The sequence below is a fragment of the Mustelus asterias genome, chromosome 9 (genome assembly GCF_964213995.1).
Source record: "Mustelus asterias chromosome 9, sMusAst1.hap1.1, whole genome shotgun sequence".
Lineage (NCBI taxonomy): Eukaryota > Metazoa > Chordata > Chondrichthyes > Carcharhiniformes > Triakidae > Mustelus > Mustelus asterias.
The window spans coordinates 78,965,179-78,990,602 of NC_135809.1; the positions used below are offsets into that span (position 1 = coordinate 78,965,179).

The window sequence follows — 25,424 nt, forward strand, 5'->3', positions numbered from 1 at the left end:
CTTTTACATTCCTGTGGAATCTGTTTCCACCACCATTTCAGGCAGTACGTTCCAGATAACAACTTAATGGTGTTAAAAAAATGTTCATCTTCTCCGCAGTTTGTTTTGGCCAGTTCTTGCAAATCTTATACCATAAGCTGTTCCACGCCGTACTTCAATCAAGAAAAGATGAACTGTCAGTTTTTCCCACTGACGAGTCTGGAAGCAAGGCAACTGACACCTCACTCCCAACATAAAGCCCTTCAAGTCTTTGAGTTGTGTGGATCGTGGGAGCTAAGTTTCAGAAGATGCTGGGACCAATCTGTGGAGTTCAGCAAATGTCCCATTTACATGCTTCAGAAGAGACAAACAAGAAATCACAGTGGACAGATTTGTGTAGCCTCAGTGAGATGATTAATGCAAACAAGATGTCCTGATTCAGTGGAGGGCAGCAGTGGGCAGTGGAGGAAGGCAGATGATTTTGAAGAATTTTAAAACACGAACAACTTCAATATTAAAACCACATTTCATTTTCTTTAATTCTTGACTTAAAAATTGTGTTCACATCATTCATGCATCAGGATTTAATAATTGATTGCTAATTGCACAAACATCAGATTAATGCTATATTTTCCTAAGGGGTGACAGCAAGCTGTGGGGAAATGTAGTTGGGTATGTATGACCCTGTGTCTCTCAGATGCCCTAGCCCTGAATGGAAATGTCAAAGCTTCAAAGGACTGTCTCCCATTTCACGCTGGGTTACAGGTTCAGAACTCCTGGCAACTACTTGCCGCCACATCCTTTCTCTGCTCTGTTTCTCACCAATACCATCATTCGGACACCAAAACACTGAGCAGTTTAAAGAGAAGCAGCATGGTTAAATCCCACCCTCTTAAATCTGTGCTAGTTCACTGGTAAACCGAGTTCTGCCTCTGAGCCCGGGTTGCACAGCGGTAATTTAGCGTCTCGCTTCTTGTGGACATTAAGGTGCTTCCTCAGGTGCTGTGAGACACGGAAGCTCTTGCTACACTTGCTGCAAGTGAAGGGCTTCTCGCCGGTGTGAATTCGCTGGTGCTTTTTCATCTCCTTCAGCAGGGTGTAACCCTTACTGCAGTAACTGCAAGCATAGGGCTTCTCACCCCTGTGGGCCCTCAGATGGGCCTGAAAGCAGGCAAAGTCATTGAAGCACTTGCCACACTCGCTGCACAAGTACTGCTTGACCCCGGTGTGGATGTAGCGGTGGGTGTCCAGGTAGGCCATCCGGGTGAATGACTTACCACAGTCTGGGCACTGGTAGGGCCTTTCGCCAGTGTGAACTCGCAAGTGGCGATGCAGCTCGCCACTGCCTTTGAACTGCTTGCCACACTCTGGACACTCCAGGCTATCAGTGCCCTGGTGCGTCTGGAGGTGGAGCTGGAGGCTGGAAGGCTGCTTGTACGACTTGTTGCACATCAGGCACACGTGGGTCTTGCCTTTCAGGTGAATCTTCTGGTGCGCCCGAAGGTTGGCTACCTGAGCAAAACCCTTGGCACAGATCAGGCATGTGTGAGGCTTCTCCCCACTGTGGATGCGCACGTGGTTACGGAGATCCCCTGATTGCACAAAGGCCTTCCCACACTCCTCACACTTATGGGGCCGCTCGTTTTGGTGGTAGTCCTTGTGCAGCTTGAGGTGCTGGAGCCGCTTGAAGGCCTTGCCACAGCTGTCACAATTGAAGGGCCTCACCGAAGTGTAGATCACGCACTGGTCAAAGAAATGGCTCCGGCGGTTCATGCTATAAGGGCGCTGTCCACTCTTATACTTCTTATTGGCCCATGGCTTTGAATCTGCCCCTGGAGATAGGCTCATCACATTCCCAGCTTTATCTGCAGGGATAATCTCCTCCTTCTGATTTTCTTCACTGACTTCTAACACCACAACGTTCAGACCTGGACGCATGAGAAACAAAATCACAAGACATATATCTTAAAAAATAATTTTCATAGGAACAGCAGTAGGCCATTCAGCCCCTTGAACTTGTTTTGACATTCAGTCATGTCTGATCCAGTCATGTCTGATCCACATCTCAACCTCATTTACCTGTCTTTACCCCAATCCCAAAATACTCTTACCTAACAAAAATCTATCAATCTCAGTCTTGTAAGTTCCAACTTTCCTTTTAGGTTACAGTGTTCCAGATTAACCTCTGAAAAATCTCTTTCTGATTTGCCTCCTAAACAGCCTGGCTCTAATTTTAAATTATTCTTGATTCCTAACTTGGGAAAACAGTTTCTCTGAATCTGTCCTATCAAATTATTTTTAATAACTCAATCAGATCACCTCTCAATCATCTATACTTTTATTGAGCTTCAGAAATGCAACAGGAAATGTTTTCACAGATTTTCCCCCTTTATATGGATATCTGATGACACTCTCGATGTTTAAAGTACAAAAGACAGTCGGCCAAGTTTAACCAATTAAAATGACTCCAGAAGGAATGCTCCTTTGGTATTCAGTACTGAATAGCAGAAAGGATAACAACACCTTAGAGGGGAATTGGGTTGAGGGTACCCATGTACGTGAGGCAAATACAGATAACACAGGGGGACACAGAAAAGTGTAAAAGTGCAGTGGGAGGAGAGGATTTGATGTTTGGGGAATAGACAGTCATTCTCTGAAATCCCCAATAGGAGTCCAGTATGCATGCTGCCTTTCTAGTTTCAGGCTAAAGGGTGGTAGAGAGTGCAGAATAACAGCCAGAAGTTATAGTCCTCACAGGAACCAATGACACAGGATGAGGGTTAAGGTCCAGTAGTCAAGAGTTTCAGGAGCTAGGGAGAAAGTTAAAAAGCAGGATCTCAAAGGTAATAATCTCTGGATTACTCCCAGTGCCATATGCTAACAAGTTTAGGAATAAAGAACAAACCACGTTAACACATGGCTCAAGAAATGATACACGAGACCGAATTACAGTATCCTGAGGCATTAGGACCAGTTCTGAGCTCAGGCGGAGCTGTTCAAGGTAGAAAGGCAGCACCTCAACAGAGGTGGAACCAATATCACTGTGGGAAGGTTAACACATACTGTGGGGGCGGGTGTGATAAACCAATTTGTCAGGGATTGGGAACCATGAAACATTAGGGAGGAGAAACATAAAGCACAGATGACTGGGAAAGACAAATGACGCAAGTGGGAAAAAATAAGTTCAGAAGTGGGAGGAATCAGATATGCAGCAGTCTAAGATGGGTTTGTACTGCTAGTATATAAATGCATGGAGCCTGATAAATAAGGTTGGTGAGCTGCAGGCACAGGTCACCACATGGAAATATGGCAGCAATGACAGATACTGAGCTCAAAGAAGGGGAGTATTGAGAATTAAATATTACTGGCTACAAGGTATTCAGGAAAGGTTGGTAGAACCATTTCACATGGGGGCACAAGATGGTACTCTTGATCAAACAAAAATCACTGAGGGACCAAAGAAGGAGTCCAATTGGGGAGGCAATGGCCTGGTGGTATTATCGCTAATTTAGAAACTCAGTTAATGTTCAGGGGACCTGGGTTCGAATCCCACCATGGCAGATGGTGAAATTTGAATTCAATTTTTAAAAAAGTTCTGGAATTAAGAATCTACTGAAAGCCATGAAACCATTGTTGATTGTTGGAAAAACCCTTCTGGTTCACTAATATCCTTTGGGGAAGGAAATCTGCCTTCCTTACCTGGTCTGGCCTATGTGCGATTCCAGACCCACAGCAATATGTTTGACTCTCAATTGACCTCGGGCAACTGGGGATGGGCAATAAATGCTAGCCCACCACAATGCTCATGTCCCATGAACAAAAAAAAAGTATATAGGCTTAAAGGATAGAAGAGTTATTATGCTACTTGTCACAGTCTGAAACATTAACTCTGTTTCTCTACAGGTGCTACCAGGTCTGCTGAGTATTTCAAGAGCTTTGTTTTTATTTCAGATTTCCAGCATTCTTAGTATTTTGCTTTTGGAGTGTGCAGAGGGGTTCCCCTGGGATCAGTATTGGAACCACAGCTCTTTTTGATATGTGTTAATCAACTGGAATTGGATATACAGGACATAATTTCAAAGCTGTAGATGTAACAATGAATAGACAACCAAGTAGGATAGTTACAGACTTCAGGTAGATGTAGATGGATGAAATGGCAGACACATGGCAGTAAAACCTTTTGGTACAAAGACAGAGGACAGGCAATGTTAACTAAAAAGTGTAACTCTAAAGGGGGTGCAGGAATAGAGACACCTGCGGATATATCTTTGAAGATGGCAAGAAAAATTGAGAAGGCCATTTAAGAAAATCATATGGGATCTCAGGCAATGTTAATAAAAGTATAGAGTACAAAAGTGATGCTTTTTTATATAAAAAACATTATTTTGTCCTCAGCTAGACGTCCTTGTTCAATTCTGGGTAACACATTTTAACAAGAATGTCAAAGCCTTGGGAAGAGTGAGGAAAAGATTTACTGGAGTGGATACCAGAGATGATGAACGCAGCTATGTACAGAATCTGAAGAAGCTGGGGTTGCTGTCCTGAGAGTAGAGAAGATTAAGAGGAGATTTGATAGAGAAGTTCAAAATCATTAATAGTTTTGATAGTGTAAATAAGGAGAAACTGTTTCCAGTGGCAAAAGGGCCATGGGAAGTAACTAGAATACACAGGTGACTAGCAAAAGAACCAGAGGCAGCATCTGAACACTTCATTCAGCACTGTGTTGTTGTGATCTGAAATGCACTGCCTGAAAGGTTGGTGGGAGCAAATTCAAAACTATCTTTCAAAAGAGAATTAGAGAAGTAATTGAAAGGAAAAAAAAATAAGACTATGGGGAGAGAGCAGGGAGTGAGATTAACTGGATTTGCCCCATGGAAGACCCAACATAGGTATGATGCCTGGTTTTACTGAGTCACTGCATCACATAATGTCCATCAAACCACACAGATCCCTAAAAGCAATAAAACTGGGTTCAAGGTTCCAATATAAGGAATCCAGCTTCTAATGTCTCCCATGAAAATCTCCTTTTCTAAGAAAGTGTATACTTGTCAAAGAGAGAGTGCAGCAAAAGTTCACCAGACTGATTCCTAGGATGGCAGGATTGTTGAATGAGGAGAGATTAGGTTGACTGGGCCTGTATTCACTGGAGTTTTGAAAAATGGGAGGGAATCTCATTGAAACGTATAAGATTCTGACAGGGGTGGACAGACTGGATTCAGAGATGTTGTTTCCTCTGGTAGGGGGCTCTAGAACAACAGCTCACAGTCTCAGGATACGGGGTAGGCCATTTAGAATTGAAATATGGAGAAACGTCTTCATTCAGAGAGTGATGAACCTGTGGAATTCTCTACTGTAGAAAGCTTCCAGCCTTGGGTGACTGTGTGGAGTTTGTACGTTCTCCCCATGTCTGTTCCGGCTTCCACCGGCTGCTCCAATTGGACTTTAACCTGGTGTTGTTAGACTCCTTACTCTGTTTACCCCAGTCCAACGCCGGCATCTCCTCCCACAGTCCAAAGATGTGGAGGTTAAGTAGATTGGCTGTGCTAAATTGCCCCTTAGTGTTCAGAGATGCATAGGTTAGGTGGATTAGCCTTGGTAAATGTGAGGAGTTAGGGGGATAGGGCGGGATGGTCCTGGGTAAGATGCTCTTTTGGAGAGTGATTGCAGACTTGATGGGTCGGTGGCCTCATTCTGCACTGTAGGCACTCTATGCTTCTAAGGCTGTGGAGGCCAAATCACTGAATATATTTAAGAAGAAAATAGGCTCTAAAATGTCAAGGGGTATGGGGAGAGCACTGGAGTATGGTGCTGAGATAGGGGATCAGCCTAGATCATATTGAATGGCGGAGCAGACTTGAAGGGCCAAATGGCCTACTGCTGCTTCTATTTTCCATGTTTCTATCTGTGCAATTGTGGGCATCTGAACTGCAGTATAAATCATTGAAAAAAATTAACACATTCACCACTCCAATTAAAAGGAAAAGACTTGAATTTAAATGGTGCCTTTCGTGAGCTCAAGATGTCCCAAAGCACTTTTAAACCAACAAAATACTTTTAAAGTGTAGCCAGTGATGCAATGTGGAGAAATATTGCTGCACAAGGTCTCACAATAATCTGTTTCAGTGATGTTACCTGAGAGATTAAATGTTGGTCGGGGCAATGTACAGCACTCCCCTGCTGGTCTTTGAAACAGTATCGTGGGATCTTCTACCTCCATTTGAGACAGCAGACAGCACCTCAATGTTGCACCGCACTAAAGTGTCAGTCTAGATTTTCTGCTCAATTCACTACAGCAGGACTTGAACCCACAACCGTCCGACTCGGAGAGACTGATACTGGCACTGAGCCAAGGCTGACACTTTGCACTGTTCTAAATTAGTGAATCACTGATCTTAACCAATACTTCTAATTTAACTAGCAAAAGTCACCAAGTTTAGATTACATCATGGAACAGGTTTAAATTATTAGCATTTTTGTGTTGGTTCATCTGGTTCATCTGTCAGCATGAAGACAAGGAAGAGTCAGTTCCTAAACAGTTGAACATTTCTGATCAGAGAAAACGCTTTCCCAATCTCCTGTCCCTACATCTGCTCCATTAAAGCCATCGACTTACCACATTCCATCTTGGAATCTGTGATCTTCGATGCACTCTCCCGGGCCTCACTTTGACCAATGTCACCGAACCACACCAGCAATGCCGAGCCTGGCTCTATAGATTTGCATACACGGAAATACACCAGGTCCTTGTACAAGAAAGGAACTGCATTTTCCTCAGTCCTATTACGGGCGCAGTTGGCATATCTGAAAACGCAAAGATTACTATCACTGAAGATACACACAATGATTCAGCACAAATACTTCAAAAAAGGGTAAGAAATAACCATTAACGGACTGCAGACTGATAAAGCCGAGCACACATCAAGCATTCCGTGCACAACTTGCTACACAAATAGTTCCACATGTCATACCTCATCCAATTTGATTCAGACTCCTTGGCCTTGCATTTTGCAACAAAGTGGCGCATCTATATTAACGAAAGGAAGGTAGGAAAGTTATTTCAAATAATAACGATAGTGGCATCAAGGTACCGTGATGCAACATTTTGGAGCTCCGAATGGCTCAGTTGGAACAAAGCGTTAGAACATGCTTCTCCATGTGGCAGGGTCCTGATCTCAACAGTGCTGTGAAGGGACAGAGGTCAGGCAACTCCCCATTTTGGAAGATGGGCAATCACTTTTTTTTCACTTCCCAACAGCAGCATAAAAAAATTCAGGGCTCCAGTGAAGTGCTCGCTTCTTACACTCCTATGCATACGAGAAAGAGATGCTCTTAAATCGTGTAAAATCTGCCATTTTCCCCACAAAGGGAGTCCTACATCTCACACTCACCAAAGCCGATATATGAGAGATGCTAAGTAAGTGCTCAGATGAAGAAGGAAAATCAGAAGAGGATTTAGTCTCTGGGCAGGTCTTACACAAGCCAAGAGACCGGCATTGGCAAAGGTCCCACAGCAGCACACCCATGCTCTCAGCAGCAAGAGGTGAATGGATCTGGGATACTCAAATTGAATGTGAGTGGATTTGTTCCCTTGGTTAAAAATATTTTTTCACATTACATGTTTCACATGATATTTTTCCAAAATCTGTAGTTAATGCAGAGGAACTTGGTGCAATCAATCACCATCACTAGAGAGAAGGTACTGAATAAACTAATTGGATTAAAGGCAGATAAGTCTTCGGGACCTGATGGCCTGCACCCTAGGGTATTAAAGGAAGTGGCAGCAGAGATAGTGGATGTATTGGTTGTGATATTTCAAAATTCCTTGGATTCTGATAAGGTCTCGGTGGATTGGAAAATGTTTATGTCACGCCCCTATTCAAAAAGGAGAGAGGCAAAAAGTAGGAAACAATAGGCCAGTTAGCTTGACCTCTGTGGTGGGGAAGTTGCTGGAATCAATTACTAAGGAGGAGATGAATGAGCATTTGGAAAGACAAAGCTCAATCCACCATTGTCACATGGTTTTATGAAGGGTAAGTCATGCTTGACAAACTTGCTTGAGTTTTTTGAGGACATAACCAGCAAGGTGGATAGTGGGGAACGTGTGGATGTGGCATATCAGACTTCCAGAAGGCGTTTGACAAGGTGCCACATAAAAGATTGATCCAGAAGGTGAGCTCGCAGGGGATTGGGAGTCGAGTATTACATTGGGTTAAGGATTGATTGACTGACAGAAAGCAGAGCGTCGGGATAAATGGGTCCTTCTCTGGCTGGCAAAATGTAACTAGCGGGGTGCCACAGGGGTCAGTCCTCAACTGTTTTCAATCTATATAAATCATAGAATAGAATCATAGAAACCCTACAGTACAGAAAGAGGCCATTTGGCCCATTGAGTCTGTACCGACCACAATCCCACCTAGGCCCTACCCCCATTTCCCTACATATTTACCCACTAATTCCTCTAAGCTGCACATCTCAGGACACTAAGGGGCAACTTTAGCATGGCCAATCAATCTAACCCGCACACCTTTGGACTGTGGGAGGAAACCAGAGCACCCGGAGGAAACCCACACAGACACAAGGAGAATGTGCAAACTCCACACAGACAGTGACCCAAGCCAGGAATCGAACCCAGGTCACTGGAGCTGTGAAGCAGCAGTGCTAACCACTGTGCTACCGTGCAAGCAGAGACAGCGTGTAACATAGCAAATTTGTGGTGATACGACAAATAGGTGGGAAAGCTGGCAGTGAAGAGGATATAAAGATTTTACAGATGGATATTGATACGCTAGGAGAATGTGCCAAAATTTGGCAGATGGAGTTTAATGTGGATAATTGTGAGGTTATCCATTTTGGCAGAAAAAATAAAAAGGCAAATTATTACCTATTATTAAATGGAAAGCAGATTCAAAATACGTCCGGGCAGAGGGATCTGGGTGTCTATGTTCATGAATCGCAGAAAGTCAGTACACAGGTGCAGCATGTAATAAAAAAGGTAAATGGGATGTTGGCACTTATAGCAAAGGGACTGGAGTATAAAAGTAGAGAAGTGTTGTTGCAATTCTATAGTGTGTTGGTGAGACTACATTCAGAGCACTGTATCCTGTTTTGGTCTCCTTATTTGAAGAAGGAAGTGGTGGCACTGGGGGCAGTTCAGAGGAAGTTCACCAGATTGATTCCAGGGATGAAAGGGTTGACGTATGAAGAGAGATTAAACAGTTTGGACTTATACTCACTGGAGTTTAGAAGGATGAGAGGGGATCTGATCGAAGCATACAAAATTTTAAAAGGGACTGATAAAGTAAATATAGACCAAATGTTTCCTCTTGTGGGGCAATTTAGAACAAGAGGTCACAGGTATAGGTTGAGAGGCGGTAGCTTAAAACTGAGATGAGGAGGAACTACTTCTTGCAGAGGGTGGTGAATTTGTGGAACTCGCTGCCCCATAGCACAGTGGAGTCTGAATCGTCGAATGGTTTCAAGAAGGAGATAAATATATTGCTAATAATAAAAAAAGGATAATGAGATATGGGGAACAGGTGGGGAGGTGGATTTGAGACCAGGGAAAGATCAGCCATGATCTGATTAAATGGCGGAGCAGTCTCGAAGGGCTGAATTTTCCCTATTTCTGCTCCTAATTCCTATATTCCTATGTTTTTACATAATTAAAAAGTTGAATATATTTGTATAGGCAATTAGAGAAGGGCAATAATATAGAATAGAATATAGAAACCCTACAGCACAGAAAGAGGCCATTCGGCCCATCGAATCTGCACCGACCACAATCCCATCCAGGCCCTACTCCCATATCCCTACATATTTTACCCACTAATCCCTCTAACCTACGCATCTCAGGACACTAAGGGCAATTTTAGCATGGCCAATCAACCTAACCCGCACATCTTTGGACTGTGGGAGGAATAAGTGCTGGACCGGCCAGCAAAGCCCACATCCTTGAATGAATGAAAGAGAGCATTGTTTGTGCTTTTGGGTGGCACGGTAGCACAGTGGTTAGCACTGCTGCTTCACAGCTCCAGGGACCTGGGTTCGATTCCCAGTTTGGGTCACTGTCTGTGCGGAGTTTGCACATTCTCCCCGTGTCTGCGTGGGTTTCCTCCGGGTGCTCCAGTTTCATCCCACAGTCCAAAGATGTGCGGGTTAGGTTGATTGGCCAAGCTAAATTGCCCCTTAGTGTCCCGGGATGCGTAGGTTAGAGGGATTAGTGGGTAAATATGAGGGTTAGAGGGATTAGCAGGTAAATATGTAGGGATACGGGGATAGGGCCTGGGTGGGATTGTTGTCGGTGCAGACTCGATGGGCCAAATGGCCTCTTTCTGCACTGTAGGGTTTCTAAGGTTTGTAATTTTCCTTGCGTTTTCTTCATTACCCACAAATGAGGTACTTCAATTCGGGGATTTCATTCATTTTGTTCCTTGCTTCACCTGCTAGGTTACAGAAGAAAAAAATATTTCCCAATGACTTCTCCTCATGGTAATCGGATCTAGACAAGAAATCTCACCAGAAGATGGAAATTAGGAAGAGGAGGGAGTCACAAGTATAAAAGAATGTAGGGAATGGATGCCAGGCTCTGAATTTACAGTTCAATGCACTAATCTACCCGAGTAAGAATGGTCCACTTAAAATACTCAATAACCCAGGATTAAGAACATTGCTGAACTTACTATCCACGAGTGCAGAGCAGATCCTTTATTATTGTTATCAAAAATATCCCCTTGCAAAGGACCAAAGATAGCTCCTTTAGGTATTGTTTTTAAGGTACACCAAACTCCTAGTCCTTGGTCTGGATCCTCAGAAGGGCCCAATGCCAGTCCATATGGAAGTGAATGCAGTGCCTGATAGGGTATTCCATGGGCCACAGGACAATCTTTGATAAACAAAGGGGGTCCATGTACTGGGCATATATCCACAAAGAACTCCTGGCAGTCTTCACAAACTAAAAAAACAAAGAATTACGGTTTTTCCAAGACAAAGCACCTTTATAGCAAACAGCAGAATTTTCATAAACAAGCTTCCAGTAAAGAAAGAGTGATCTTATACACAGTATAGGAAATAAATATTCTTTCAGTTTCATCGCGAGTGAGGAATATTGACTCATACGAGGATATAATTCCATGGGCACTGACTGTGAGCCATTTTACCTATGGACAACAGTAACCAACTTAGCCATCATGAGTATGGACCACCATCTCACCCACAAACAATGTCAACCAACTTACCCATGGGCACTGCCCATCATCTCACCCAAGTGCCAGCTTTCATGTCTTGAAAATATGACTGCAGGTGTCAATAAACCAGAGTCTGGTTCTGCCTTTCCCTAACTACACACATGTACTTATCAAGTGAGAATCATCAATTTATAGAGGGAACTCTGGCTAACTTTTCCCTTTTCCTTTCTCCAGTTTATTCCACTAATCCCCCTAACCTACACATTTTGGGACAGTAAGGATCAATTTAGCATGGCCAATCCACCTATCCTGCAGATCTTTGTACTGTGGGAGGAAACTGGAGCACCCGGAGGAAACCCACACAAACACAGGGAGAATGTGCAAACACCACACAGACAGTCACCCAAGGCTGGAATCGAACCCAGCTCCCTGGCACTGTGCGGAAGCAGTGCTAACCATTGTGCCACCTTGCCACCCATAGCCCAAACCATCTTTCTACCATCTGACAGGTTGGTTAGTTAGGAGGATTCTATGAGCTCCTACAATTCACAGCCACAGAACAAGAGCATCCCTGCTGAATGTCAGCCCAGAGCTCCAGCTGCCACTTGCTCAGATTGTCTTTATCAGGGGCTGAACCCTGCCATCTTATGACTCACAGGCTGGAATGCTAAAGGCTCACTCCAGGATCACTGGCATTACAAGGCAATAGCAAGTAAAGATAGATGTACAATTCTGAGATCCAAGCACAGCAGACCCTGCACTACATACACAGCTGTTCCTGCTCTGGCATCGAGATTCTAGTGTTCACTCCTACTTCGCTTGACATGATGTAAGCTTGTCCTTCTAGAACCTGGAGCAAGAGGAGAACCTGCAGAAAATAAAATATTTGAATCATCAAATAACTAGGCACACTTCACAAGAAAGCATTGAAGGAACATTGAGTTAGAACCAACCTACTCTCCGCCAGTGAATGTTGCACCACGCCTTCAAATAGGACAGTGGTCAGTGTCCAAACTCCCACACAAGGTGAAACCCTGTCAGTTTATTTCTTAAGACACATTGCTATATGTAAAAAGGTCAAGGTCCCACCATTCTGGTCAGCATTCCTCCCTCGACCAATATTATTCATCTAATGCTCCTCCATGTAATGTCCCTCAGCCTTTTCTCCTGTTTCTAATTGTCTCCCTAAAGAGTCTGGCCCATAGATTGACCACTCATTCACTGAAATATTGTTTTGGCAGTCCTTCTACAGGATAGACAGGGGGTGGGTCAAGCCATTCAGTTCAATTATGGTTTGTAGGATTTGTTTGAATTTACATTTGATTGGCTCGGGATGCGTAGATTAGAGGGATTAAACTAGGGTTTATTTAAAAAAAACCAGCAGTTTAAATTTGTTTGCTCCCCATCAATTTCTGGAAAGTACTTCTCAGCTTAGCTGATTCAAACTGGCAAGTTTCGCTGAAGCATTCTGCTAAATATAGTCAAGCCAGATAACTTTCATGTATCATGAGGAAAGAAAGCAAAATGTCACATCAAAACAATGTTACAGTTTAGCACAGGAATCATAGCTATTTATTTAAACAAAAGCAAAGAAATACTGTGCCTGCTGGAAATTTGAAATAAGAACATAAAATGCTGGAAATATTCAGCAAGTCAGTCAACATCACTAAAGAACGAAACAAAAGTTAATGTTTTAAGTTGATGGTTTTTTGTCAGAATAGAATGCTGCCTTGCTGTTTTTATTTATTACAGCTATTTATTCCTTCTTACTGAAAACTTAATAACTACTATAAGCATCATGTGGCATCATTGCTAGTTATTGATGATTTATTCTATCACAGTTTCACAAATCTGGCAGGTAAAAGACCAAATCATGGTGTAGTGTAGCGTTAATCTGGTACTTTCTGAAATCAAATAATATTACACAGCAGCGAATGATAAGACCAGTAAACCAATGTTGAGACTCATTTAAAGAAATAATTAAAAACTCCCTACCACAAAAATGGCTTCAATACATTAAATACATAACAATGGCATTGAACAATGTAACCTGATCACTTTGTGAACTTGTGTGCTCTTCACAGAAAATAAACTGCAGTGCACTGTTAATGTAACTATGGGCAATGCCCTTCTGAGTGTTCTTTTGTCCTTCCTGAACTCCAGATTGTGATGTATGTTCTTCCTGCTGTTTACACCCCTATTGCCTCTTTAAACTATCTCCCCCTCTATTTCAAACTGTGGGACTCTAGCTCTCATTGTTGGCCTTTCCTTTTATAAACTGTTAGTTTGTTTTGTTTGGAAAAGAATTCCAAATCACTGCTCTTTAACCTGCCTAGTCTTCGCTTTCATCTATCCCCATCTGGGTGCCCGGCATGGGCACTTCACCTATGCCACAGGATCCAGAAAAATCAAAATCTGAACAAAAGAAAAATAAATATAAAAAAGGGAATATCAAAAGGAAAGCAGTGGTAACAGAACACAAACTGGAAATATAGTAAAACAATCAGTAACAAACACAAAAAAATGACAAAATATGAGAATAGATCAATTGTTTCCAATTTCAGAATGTGTTTGAATTGTTAACATCAGTGTTTGGCGAAGATACACACTACTGTGTCCATTCTGTGCATCCCTTTATAACGCAGACACATAGATGGCCCAACCAGATAAGTACCCCAGCTACCCAATCACACCCTGGCTAAGCATCAAACAATGCAGAGCTGCATTTACAATGTCAGACTTACTGTGGGGAATTAATAATAACGCAACCACTATTTCAACAATCCCTTCCAAGGAAACAGGCTGATCTTCTTGTCCAGACTTTGATGCAAATGAACACTGAATATTTACACTCAGACATCTCGATCTTCCTCGCTTCGCTGCCAGAACCCAGCAGCAACCTCCACGCATTGGCAGATGGGAATTGTAGTCCGCTCCTGCGCGGCTCCCCCCTTCTCCGGCTGTGCCCAGGCGGCGTGTGGAAACTACCATTCCCAGAGGACGCTGCGCTTTCCCGCGCGTGCGCATTGAGGCCTGAATGTGTGAGTGTGTTTGACCTAAGGGAGAGTGAATGATGGATTCCTGCACAATTGGCTGGAAACTTGAATGCATCAGGAAGATACACGAATTTCAAATAACATCACATTAGTTATGAAATTTAGTAATGTCTGTAAATGTGCAGGTTTATCTTATGTAATCATTGTTTAATTTTAGGTGGGAACAGTAGCATGATTCATTTTCTATGATTTCTATGATGGTCATATCAGTGGATGATCCAGAGACATAGCCCATCACAGCAACTGGGGAGTTAACTCAGCCTGGAATAAGATGCCATCCAGTTGTTGAAAAAAACCCATCAAATTCAGTAATGTCCTTTAATAAAAGATGTCAGCCATCTTTTTCCTTGTGGCACAGTAGCACAGGGGTGGCACGGTGGTTAGCACTTTTGCCTCACAGCGCCAGGGACCTGAATTTGATTCCCGGCTTGGGTCACTGTCTGTGTGGAGATTGCACGTTCTCCCTGTGTCTGCGTGGGTTTCCTCACACAGTCCAAAGATGTATGGGTTAGGTGGATTGGCCATGGTAAATTGCCCCTTAGCTTCAGGGGGATTAGCTAGAGTAAATGTATGGGGTTATGGGGATAGGGTGTGGGTGGGATTGTGGTCGGTGCAGACTCGATGGGCTGAATGGCCTCCTTCTGGATTCTATGATACTCTACCTGCACGAGAAATCAATCACTGTGGTAATTATTGCAGACTTCCCAATAGTTTGAATCAGCCTAATCAATTGGGTTGTGTTCTTCATTTGCTGTCACTGCTGAGTTTCAGGAAGCTCAGGAAACCTGTGAATGTGACGTTAATCACACCACTTCTTATTACCCTAGATTTATCGGCTGAGTTGGACAAATGATTAACACAGTGAAATCTCTAAATCGCAAATGTAGAGAGACCAAGCATATTCTACACATTGCAATGTTACACCTGAGAGCTTTAAGTAAGTGCAACTATTCTCTCACTGGCAGAGTTCATGTTTGGCAGACCAGTGCCGATTTACTTATTACTCATTTTACTCTCTCAGAAACTAGACTGTAACTTGTAAAACTGCAAGAGAAGATGACCAACATACACGTTAAGAATGCAGGTACAGAGCTGCCAGATTAGCAGTTAGAGCAACAAGTTTGCATTCAGGGTCCCACAGAAGGAATGTGGCAACCAGCAGAGGTGACAAGGATTTGTTCAGAACTGAGGTCCAATTAAGTCATTACATGCAAAGGCATAGCGGTGAGGTGTAACTGAGGACAAAACAGATCCAGCTTCCCATCCACTGTGCAGTCCTGTTGCATCTAGGACAAAATTCCAAAATGCAACCTGGAACAATGCCCAAGAATGACAACCCCACAGATCACTGAAAGCAATTAAAGAAACCTCCAGACAAGGTTACCATTGCAAGATCAGCGTGTACCAGCAAATTACCTTTATGTTTCAGAGACTCAGAGATTCATCAGTCCTATACACTTACGAAATTGTATTGTTACTAATAGGAGGGGGATTAATTTATGCAGCCCTGATTTCTCCTCTACCTGTCTGTAAACAGGAAATGTGTTTTTTTGATTTTTGATTTCCCCCTTTATGAATGGTAGCCATGATGTGGAGATGCCACGTTGGACTGGGGTGGGCAAAGTAAGAAGTCTCACACCAGGTTAAAGTCCAACAGGTTTATTTGTAAAGTCCAACAGGTTTATTTGTATCACGAGCTTTCAGAGTGCTGCTCCTTCATCAGGTGAGTGATGAATGGTGACATATAAATGGTGACATATTTTCCTCAATCCTTAAATTTGGCGTGTTCCAATCCTCTATGATTAACTCACACAGACACTCAAGATAAAATAACAGGGTTGGTTTATTTTGCGCACGCACAAAACAGAGAAAAAGGGAGTTTGCATTGTCTGCACCTTTTTGCACTCACACAATAAAAGTGGGATAAGGGAAAGAAAGGGGTTATTGAGCCAGACCGCAATAAAAATACAAGTTATGGTTTTACGTGAGTCCAGACTCCAGAATCGAAAGTTTGTTGGAGGGTTACTTCAGAGAGAGGTTGGTCTTTCCAAAAGTGAGGACTTCCACAAGAGAAGAAGGCACAGAGAGTTAAATTAGTCTTGAAGCCACAAGTTCCAATGTTCCAGCAGTTCACCATGTAGATGAGGACCAGGACAGAACTCCTTCTTCAATTATATGTTTGATGGTAAGAAGGGAGAAAGCAACAGGCTGTTTGCTTGAAGCCCTGTTCCTGTTAGAGGTCTAAACAGTGACTGAAGATATGGTCCAACAGCTTATTAATTAAAGGAATTCAAACAAGTTTCAGGTTGGCTAATGAGGCCCCTGATTGAAACCCATTGTGCTTTGGAGCAGGTATGAGTCGGGCCATGAATACTATATTGGATATTAGAAGTCACAAACAGCCATCTTTGTCCTTGGTGACACAGCATCTCTGGTAGCCAGAATTCTTCTTTAGAAAAGCAAAGAAGCTTCCTGCAGCTCCAGGAAGGGGCACTGATGCTAATGTATGGCTAATACCTATCAGGCAGCAGTTCTCCTTGAAAGAGGCTGCAGAAATCTGCAACCATCTGCCATGTCAATCTGAGATGCAGAAACATTGTGTTTCAGGTCAGGGAATGGGGGCATTGCAGTTAAGTTACTGGGCTAATGATCCAAGAACATGAGTTCAGATCCAACCTGAGAAGAAATTTAATTAATTAAATAAATTTGGGATAAAAGATTAGTCTTAGGAATAGTTTCCAAGTAACTATGGTATACATGTAGATGGTTCTCTTTGTTAATAAAGACTTACAGCTAACTCACAGAGGACAACAGAGACTTTCTTTAAGATATACTGTTATGTACCAAGAGCCTCCCAACAAAATCATAATATTGCCCCAAATTTGAATGGATTCTCACATGGATGCGCTCCATGAGTTAAGTTGTCAAACTCCTTCAATTGGCATTTGACACATGTTAACAGTTCTCAGCTGAGCCTTCAGCCGAGAGTTATTAGGGTACCCCTTCAATAGGTCTAACACTGCAGTCATTGAGTTCTCTCACATCCTTCCCAGGGTAATATTCTTTCAGCTTTTTTTTTCAATTGTGTCATTGCGTGTTGGTATTTTGTTGGTAACATGTTGGCATGTTGCTGCACAGGTGGCACGGTGGCAGAGTGGTTAGCACTGCTGCCTCACAGCACCAGGGACCCAGGTTTGATTCCCGACTTGGGTTACTGTCTGCGTGGAGTCTGCACATTCTCCCCATGTCTGCATGGGTTTCCTCCGGGTGCTCCGGTTTCCTCCCAAAGTCTGAAAGACGTGCTGGTTAGGTGCATTGACCCGAACAGGCGCCGGAGTGTGGCGACTAGGGGAATTTCACGGTAACTTCATTGCAGTATTAATGTAAGTCTTACTTGTGACTAATAAATAAACTTTACTTTAAAAATGGTGCTTCTGCCCTCCTTATGGGAGAGCAGCTTTCAACCGTTCCCTATTACACACCAAGTCCCTTCCATCCTTCTCTATCCTCAGCACATCCAAATTCTGCCTCCTCCAATCACTCTCCTACCTCCCCCCAGTTACCGTTGAACCAACTGTCATTGGCGTTGATATCCTCCTGCCTGAACGATTTAATATTGACAACCCCATGCCTTTTATTGCCCTGATCCTCCCCTCCTCGAAGGCACATGCAAAGTGACTTTCCGGGAACCCACTCCCCATGAAACCATCCAAACCCCAATCTGATTGTTTAGCTCTGACTTACAGAATGCAGATGCCCCCCCTCCCCCCCCCCCCCCGCCCCCGCCGTGTTGTCTGTGCTATCTGCCACCTAGTACGAAGCCTTTAAAACCCAAGACCAAAATCTCTAACCGACTGACCATGTCCTGTACACCGTGCTGTGCACACCTAACACTGCCCAGAGAGGCCTATTCCCGCCTAGGACCAGGATCAAGACAAGCACGTTATGCTGAGCCTTCAAACAGGGCTCGCACAGCCCCAAGGCAATCTCTTCCTTTCAGACAGTGCTATAAATCTAGACTCAGACAGTTTTACACTACTTTCCTCTGTTCCTTTAACAACTCCCCCTCCCATCTTAGTCATTCTTCTGTGTTATCCCATTCCTACTGGTCTTTCCTGAAGGCCAATGGCCTTGACGCTGGGTCCAAGAAGTAGCAAGTAGAAGTTAAAGGTAGGTCAGCTTAAAAGCAACACCTACATACCTCAAATTTGCTGATGAAGTGAAGTTCAACAGGTACACACCACTTAGAAAAAAACATTTGAAGTATCAGCTGGTGGGACACTACATTTGGAGGGAAGATGAGATTCCAGCAATTTGGATTTTTAATGAGCATTCATGAGATGCAAATGAATGCAATATGATTCCCAACATCGTTAAGTGGGAAAGTCAGCCCAAATTTAACCCGCCTTGAAAGTTCTGAGAACAAAATTCCAAACTAATTTGCCGCCGGTGGGAAACCAACTTTTGCGAACATTCCAAATTTTGTGTCCCCACCATTCCTGCTGCTGGCAGAAGGGGAAAATTCCGCTCAATGTTTCAACCTGTAGGGGGAGCCAAATCTAGGGGTCATTAACAGAAGACAGTCCATAAAGGAATTGAGGAGAAACTCTGCACCTAAAGGATGATTAAGATGTGAAACTCACTATCACAAGAAATGGTAAAAGAGAAGAGCAAAAATGTATTAAAGGGCGAGTTAGATGAGCACATAAGGGACAAAAGAGAGAGAGAGACATACAGTGTCTCCTCTCTCTCTTGAGAAACATTAAGGTAGACAAGTTCCCAGGGCCTGATGGGATATACCCAAGAATACTGAGACAGGCAAGAGAGGAAATTGCTGGGGTCTTGAGAGAAACTTTCGTATCCACACTGGCTACATGGGAGGTACACACAGTAAGACGTTTAACAACACCAGGTTAAAGTCCAACAGGTTTATTTGGTAACAAAAGCCACAAGCTTCCGGAGCCTTAAGCTCCTTCTTCAGGTGAGTGGGAATTCTGTTCACAAACAGGGCATATAAAGACACAAACTCAATTTACAGAATAATGGTTGGAATGCAAATACTTACAGCTAATCAAGTCTTAAAGGTACAAACAATGTGAGTGGAGAGAGCATTAAGACAGGTTAAAGAGATGTGTATTGTCTCCAGACAGGACAGCCAGTGAAATTCTGCAAGTCCAGGCAAGCTGTGGGGATTACAGATAGTGTGACATGAACCCAATATCCCGGTTGAGGCCATCCTCATGTGTGCGGAAGTTGGCTATCAGTTTCTGCTCAGCGACTCTGCGCCATCGTGTGTTGTGAAGGCCGCCTTGGAGAACGCTTACCCGAATATCAGAGGCCGAATGCCTGTGACCGCTGAACCTGTTGGACTTTAACCTGGTGTTGTTAAACTTCTTACTGTGTTTACCCCAGTCCAATGCCAGCATCCCCACAACATGGGAGGTCACAGAGGATTGGAGAATAGCCAATGTTGTTCCTTTGTTTAAGAAGAGTAGCAAGGATAATCCAGGTAATTACAGGCTGGTGAGCCTTACGACAGTGGTAGGGAAATTATTGGAGAGGATTCTTTGAGACAGGATTTACTCCCATTTGGAAATAAGTGAACGTATTAGTGAGAGGCAACATGGTTTTGTGAAGGGGAGGTCATGTCTCACTAACTTGATCGAGTTTTTCGAGTAAGTGACGAAGATGATTGATGAGGGCAGGACAGTGGATGTTGTCTACATGGACTTCAGTAAGGCCTTTGATAAGGTCCTTCATGGCAGACTGGTATAGAAGGTGAAGTCGCATGGGATCGGAGGTGAGCTGGAAGATGGATACAGAACTGGCTTGGTCATAGAAGACAGAGGGTAGCAGTGGAAGGGAGGGCTGTGACAAGTGACATTCCTCAGGGATCAGTGCTGGGACCTTTGCTGTTTGTAATATATATAAATGATTTGGAAGAAAATGTAACTAGTTTGATTAGTAAGTTTGCGGACGACACAAAAGTTGGTGGAATTGCGGATAGCGATGAGGACCATCAGAGGATACAGCAGCCTATAGATCAGTTGGAGACTTGAGCGGAGAGATGGCAGATGGAGTTTAATCCGGACAAATGTGAGGTAATGCATTTTGGAAGGTCTGATACAGATGGGAAATATACAGTAAATGGCAGAACCCTTAAGAGTATTGAAAGGCAGAGGGATCTGGGTGTACAGGTACACAGGTCACTGAAAGTAGCAACGCAGGTGGAGAAGATAGTCAAGAAGATATATAACATGCTTGTCTTCCTCGGCCAGGACACTGAGTTTAAAAATTGGCAAGTCATGTTGCAGCTTTAGAAACATAGAAACATAGAAAAACTACAGCACAAAACAGGCCCTTCGGCCCCACAAGTTGTGCCGAACATATCCCTACCTTTTAGGCCTACCTATAACCCTCCAGCCTATTAAGTCCCATGTACTCATCCAGGAGTCTCTTAAAAGACCCTATTGAGTTTACCTCCACCACCACTGACGGCAGCCGATTCCACTCGCTCACCACCCTCTATGTGAAAAACTTCCCCCTAACATTTCCCCTGTACCTACCCCCCAGCACCTTAAACCTGTGTCCTCTCATAGCAGCCATTTCCACCCTGGGAAAAAGTCTCTGAGAGTCCACACGATCTATGCCTCTCAACATCTTATATACCTCTATTAGGTCTCCTCTCATCCTATGTCTCTCCAAGGAGAAAAGACCGAGCTCCCTCAGCCTATCCTCATAAGGCATGCCACTCAATCCAGGCAACATCCTTGTAAATCTCCTCTGCACCCTTTCAATTTTTTCCACATCCTTCCTGTAATGAGGCGACCAGAACTGAGCACAGTACTCCAAGTGGGGTCTGACGAGGGTCTTATATAGCTGCATCATTATCCCCGGACTCCTAAACTCAATCCCTCGATTGATAAAGGCCAGCACACCATACACCTTCTTAACCACCTCCTCCACCTGCGGGGCCGATTTTAGAGTCCTATGGACCCAGACCCCAAGGTCCTTCTGATCCTCTACAGTACTAAGAGTCTTTCCCTTTATATTGTACACCTTCATCCCATTTGACCTGCCAAAATGGACCACTACGCATTTATCTGGGTTGAAGTCCTTCTGCCACTTCTCCGCCCAGTCTTGCATCCTATCTATGTCCCTCTGTAACTTCTGACATTGCTCCAGACTATCCACAACCCCACCAACCTTCGTGTCGTTGGCAAACTTACCAACCCATCCCTCCACTTCCTCATTCAGGTCATTTATGAAAATGGCAAACAGCAAGGGTCCCAGAACAGATCCCTGGGGCACACCACTGGTGACCGACCTCCATTTAGAAAAAGGCCCATCTATACCCACTCTCTGCTTCCTTTGGGCAAGCCAGTTCTGGATCCACAGGGCAGCAGCCCCTTGGATCCCATGCCCTCTCACTTTTTCTAGAAGCCTTGCACGGGGGACCTTATCGAACGCCTTGCTAAAATCCATATAAACCACATCTACCGCTTTCCCTTCGTCAATGTGTTTAGTCACATTTTCGAAAAACTCCACCAGGCTTGTAAGGCACGATCTACCTTTGACAAAGCCATGCTGAGTATTCTTGAGCATACTAAACCTCTCTAAATGCTCATAAATCTTGTCCCTCAGGATCTTCTCCATCAGCTTACCAACCACTGAGGTTAGACTCACCGGTCGGTAATTTCCTGGGCTATCCCTATTCCCCTTCTTGAAAATAGGAACCACATCCGCAATCCTCCGGCACCTCTCCCGTCTCCATCGACGACGCAAAGATCATCGCCAGAGGCTCTGCAATCTCTTCCCTCGCCTCCCACAGTAACCTGGGGTACATCCCATCCGGACCCGGCGACTTATCTATCTTGATGCCATCCAAAGATTCCAGCACAACCTCTTTGTTAAAGTCCACATACTCAATCTTTTCAGTCCACCACAAGCCCGCAGTACATCCACCCAGGTCCTTCTCCTCTGTGAAAACCGAGGCAAAATACTCATTAAACACCTCTGCCATTTCTACTGGTTCCGTACAGATTTTCCCGCCTTCACCTTTTATAGGCCCTATTCCTTCACGTCTCATCCTTTTACTCTTCACATATTTATAGAACGCCTCAGGGTATTTCTTAATCCTACCTGCCAAGGCCTTCTCATGACCCCTTCTGGCTCTCCTAATTTCCTTCTTTAGTCCCTTCCTACAAGCTGTATACTCATCTAGATCCCTATCTTCGCCAAGCTCTCTGAACCTTTTGTATGCTTTCCTTTTCTTCTCGACTAGGTCCCGCACAGCTTTCGTGCACCACAGTTCCTTTAACCTACCAACTCCTCCCTGTCTGCTCGGGACGTTGTCCTGTAGAACTCTAGACAGACATTCCTTGAAAAACTGCCACCTCTCTTCAGTACATTTCCCCGAAAATACATCCTTCCAATTTACTCCTCTAATTTGCTGCCTTATGTCTTCATATTTCCCCTTACTCCATATAAACGCTTTCCGAGCTTGCCTGATCCTCTCTTTTTCCAATGCAAGCATAAAGGAGATAGAGTTATGATCGCTATCCCCAAGATGCTCTCCCGCTGAGAGATCTGACACCTGTCCAGGTTCATTGGTCAGTATCAGATCAAGTACAGCCTCTTCTCTTGTAGGCTTGTCCACATGCTGTGTCAGGAAACCTTCCTGAACACACCTAATGAACTCCTCCCCATCCAATCCCCTTACCCTCGGGATATTCCAATCTATGTTTGGGAAATTAAAGTCTCCCATCACAACAACTCTGCTATTATTGCAACTCTCCAGGATCTGTTTCCCTATCTGCTCCTCCACCTCCCTGTTACTATTGGACGGCCTATAGAAAACTCCCAGCAAAGTGATCGACCCCTTCCCACTCCGAACTTCCACCCACAGAGACTCTGTAGACAATCCCCCCATAGCATACACTTTCTCTACAGCTGTGACACTATCCCTGATCAGCAGTGCCACTCCACCCCCTCTCTTGTCTCCCTCCCTTTATAGAACCTTAGTTAGGCCGTACTTGGAATATAGTGTTCAATTCTGGTCGCCACACTATGTGAAGGCTTTGGAGAGGGTACAGAAAAGATTTACCAGGATGCTGCCTGATATGGAGTGCATTGGCTATAAGGAGAGGTTGGAGAAACTTGATTTGTTCTCACTGGAACGACGGAGGTTGAAGGGAGACCTGATAGAAGTCTACAAGATTATGAGGGGCGTGGACAGAGTGAATAGTCAGAAGATTTTTCCCTGGGTGAAAGAGTCAATTACTAGGGGGCATAGGTTAAGGTGCAAGGGGCAAGGTTTAAAGGAGACTTTTACACAGAGGGTGGTGGGTGCCTGGAACTCGCTGCCGGGGGTAGGTAGTGGAAGTAGATACGATAGTGACTTTTATGGGGCGTCACTACAAATACATGAATAGGATGGGAATGGAGGGATATGGTCCCCAGAAGGGTAAGGGGTTTTAATTCAGTCGGGCAGCATGGTCGGTGCAGGCTTGGAGGGCCAAAGGGCCGAAGGGCCTGTGCTGTAATTGTCTTTGTTCTTTGTTCTAAAACAATGTAAGATAATACTGAGAGGTTAGAAAGAAAAGGGTAAGAGGCAGCTTATGGAAATGTAAATTGGCAGTGCCGAGTTGGGGTGAATGATTCAGTTCCATACAGTATATATTCTATATAATATTGTGTAAACAGTTTAATATGCTCTATTACACAAAACTCAAAAATATCCAATTGCAATGTACCATATACATCTTGCATTGAATTAATCCTCTGCTGTGATTCAATGCTCTGCTCTTGTTTGTGTCAGATCGCTGGCAAGATGTTTGTTTTATTAAATCCGTTTCCAAAAGTGTCTCATCAAGACAATGTATTTCAAGAGTCCCCCTCCATTCCCTCTTTTGGAGGAAGTGCAGTGTGTATCTCCCAGTGTTTCCTCTCTCTCTCACTGGAGGAGGCGCAGTGTGTATCTCACAGTGTCTCCTCTCTCTCTCACTGGAGGAAGTGCAGTGTGTATCTCCCAGTGTCTCCTCTCTCTCTCACTGGAGGAGGCGCAGTGTGTATCTCACAGTGTCTCCTCTCTCTCTCACTGGAGGAAGTGCAGTGTGTATCTCCCAGTGTCTCCTCTCTCTCTCACTGGAGGAAGTGCAGGGTGTATCTCACAGTGTCTCCTCCCTCTCTCACTGGAGGAGGCGCAGTGTGTATCTCACAGTGTCTCCTCTCTCTCTCACTGGAAGAGGCGCAGCGTGTATCTCACAGTGTGTCCTCTCTCTCTCACTGGAGGAGGCGCAGTGTGTATCTCCCGGTGTCTCCTCTCTCTCTCTCACTGGACGATGCGCAGTGTGTATCTCACAGTGTCTCCTCTCTCTCTCACTGGACGATGCGCAGTGTGTATCTCACAGTGCCTCCTCTCTCTCTCACTGGATGATGTGCAGTGTGTATCTCACAGTGTCTCCTCTCTCTCACTGGAGGAGGCGCAGTGTGTATCTCACAGTGTGTCCTCTCTCTCACAGGACGATGCGCACTGTGTATCTCCCAGTGTCTCCTCTCTCTCTCACTGGAGGAAGTGCAGTGTGTATCTCCCAGTGTCTCCTCTCTCTCTCACTGGAGGAAGTGCAGTGTGTATCTCACAGTGTCTCCTCTCTCTCACTGGAGGAGGCGCAGTGTGTATCTCCCAGTGTCTCCTCTCTCTCACTGGAGGAAGTGCAGTGTGTATCTCACAGTGTCTCCTCTCTCTCTCACTGGAGGAGGCGCAGTGTGTATCTCACAGTGTCTCCTGTCCCGCTCACTGGAGGAGGCGCAGTGTGTATCTCACAGTGTCTCCTCTCTCTCATTGGAGGAGGCGCAGTGTGTATCTCACAGTGTCTCCTCTCTCTCACTGGAGGTAGTGCAGTGTGTATCTCACAGTTTGTCCTCTCTCTCTCACTGGAGGAAGTGCAGTGTGTATGTCCCAGTGTCTCCTCTCTCACTCACCGGAGGAAGTGCATGTGTATCTCACAGTGTCTCTTCTCTCTCTCACTGGAGGAGGCGCAGTGTGTATCTCACAGTGTCTCCTCTCTCTCACTGGAGGAGGTGCAGTGTGTATCTCACAGTGTCTCCTCTCTCTCACTGGAGGAGGTGCAGTGTGTATCTCACAGTGTCTCCTCTCTCTCTCACTGGAGAAGGCGCACTGTGTATCTCACAGTGTCTCCTCTCT

General features: G+C 44.4%; 1 protein-coding gene across 1 annotated transcript; it reads right to left on the reverse strand.

Annotated features, from left to right (window-relative positions):
- Positions 1 to 488: 488 nt before the first annotated feature.
- Positions 489 to 14,059, reverse strand: LOC144498765 (uncharacterized). Its single transcript, XM_078220404.1, has 6 exons — positions 13,907 to 14,059; positions 11,931 to 12,030; positions 10,659 to 10,930; positions 6,948 to 7,003; positions 6,593 to 6,780; positions 489 to 1,907 (listed from the first exon to the last, which is right to left on the reverse strand). The coding sequence occupies exons 2-6, from the start codon at positions 11,986 to 11,988 to the stop codon at positions 883 to 885; spliced, it is 1,599 nt and encodes a 532-aa protein (XP_078076530.1). The 5' UTR covers positions 11,989 to 12,030; positions 13,907 to 14,059; the 3' UTR covers positions 489 to 882.
- Between the last annotated feature and the right edge of the window lie 11,365 nt (positions 14,060 to 25,424).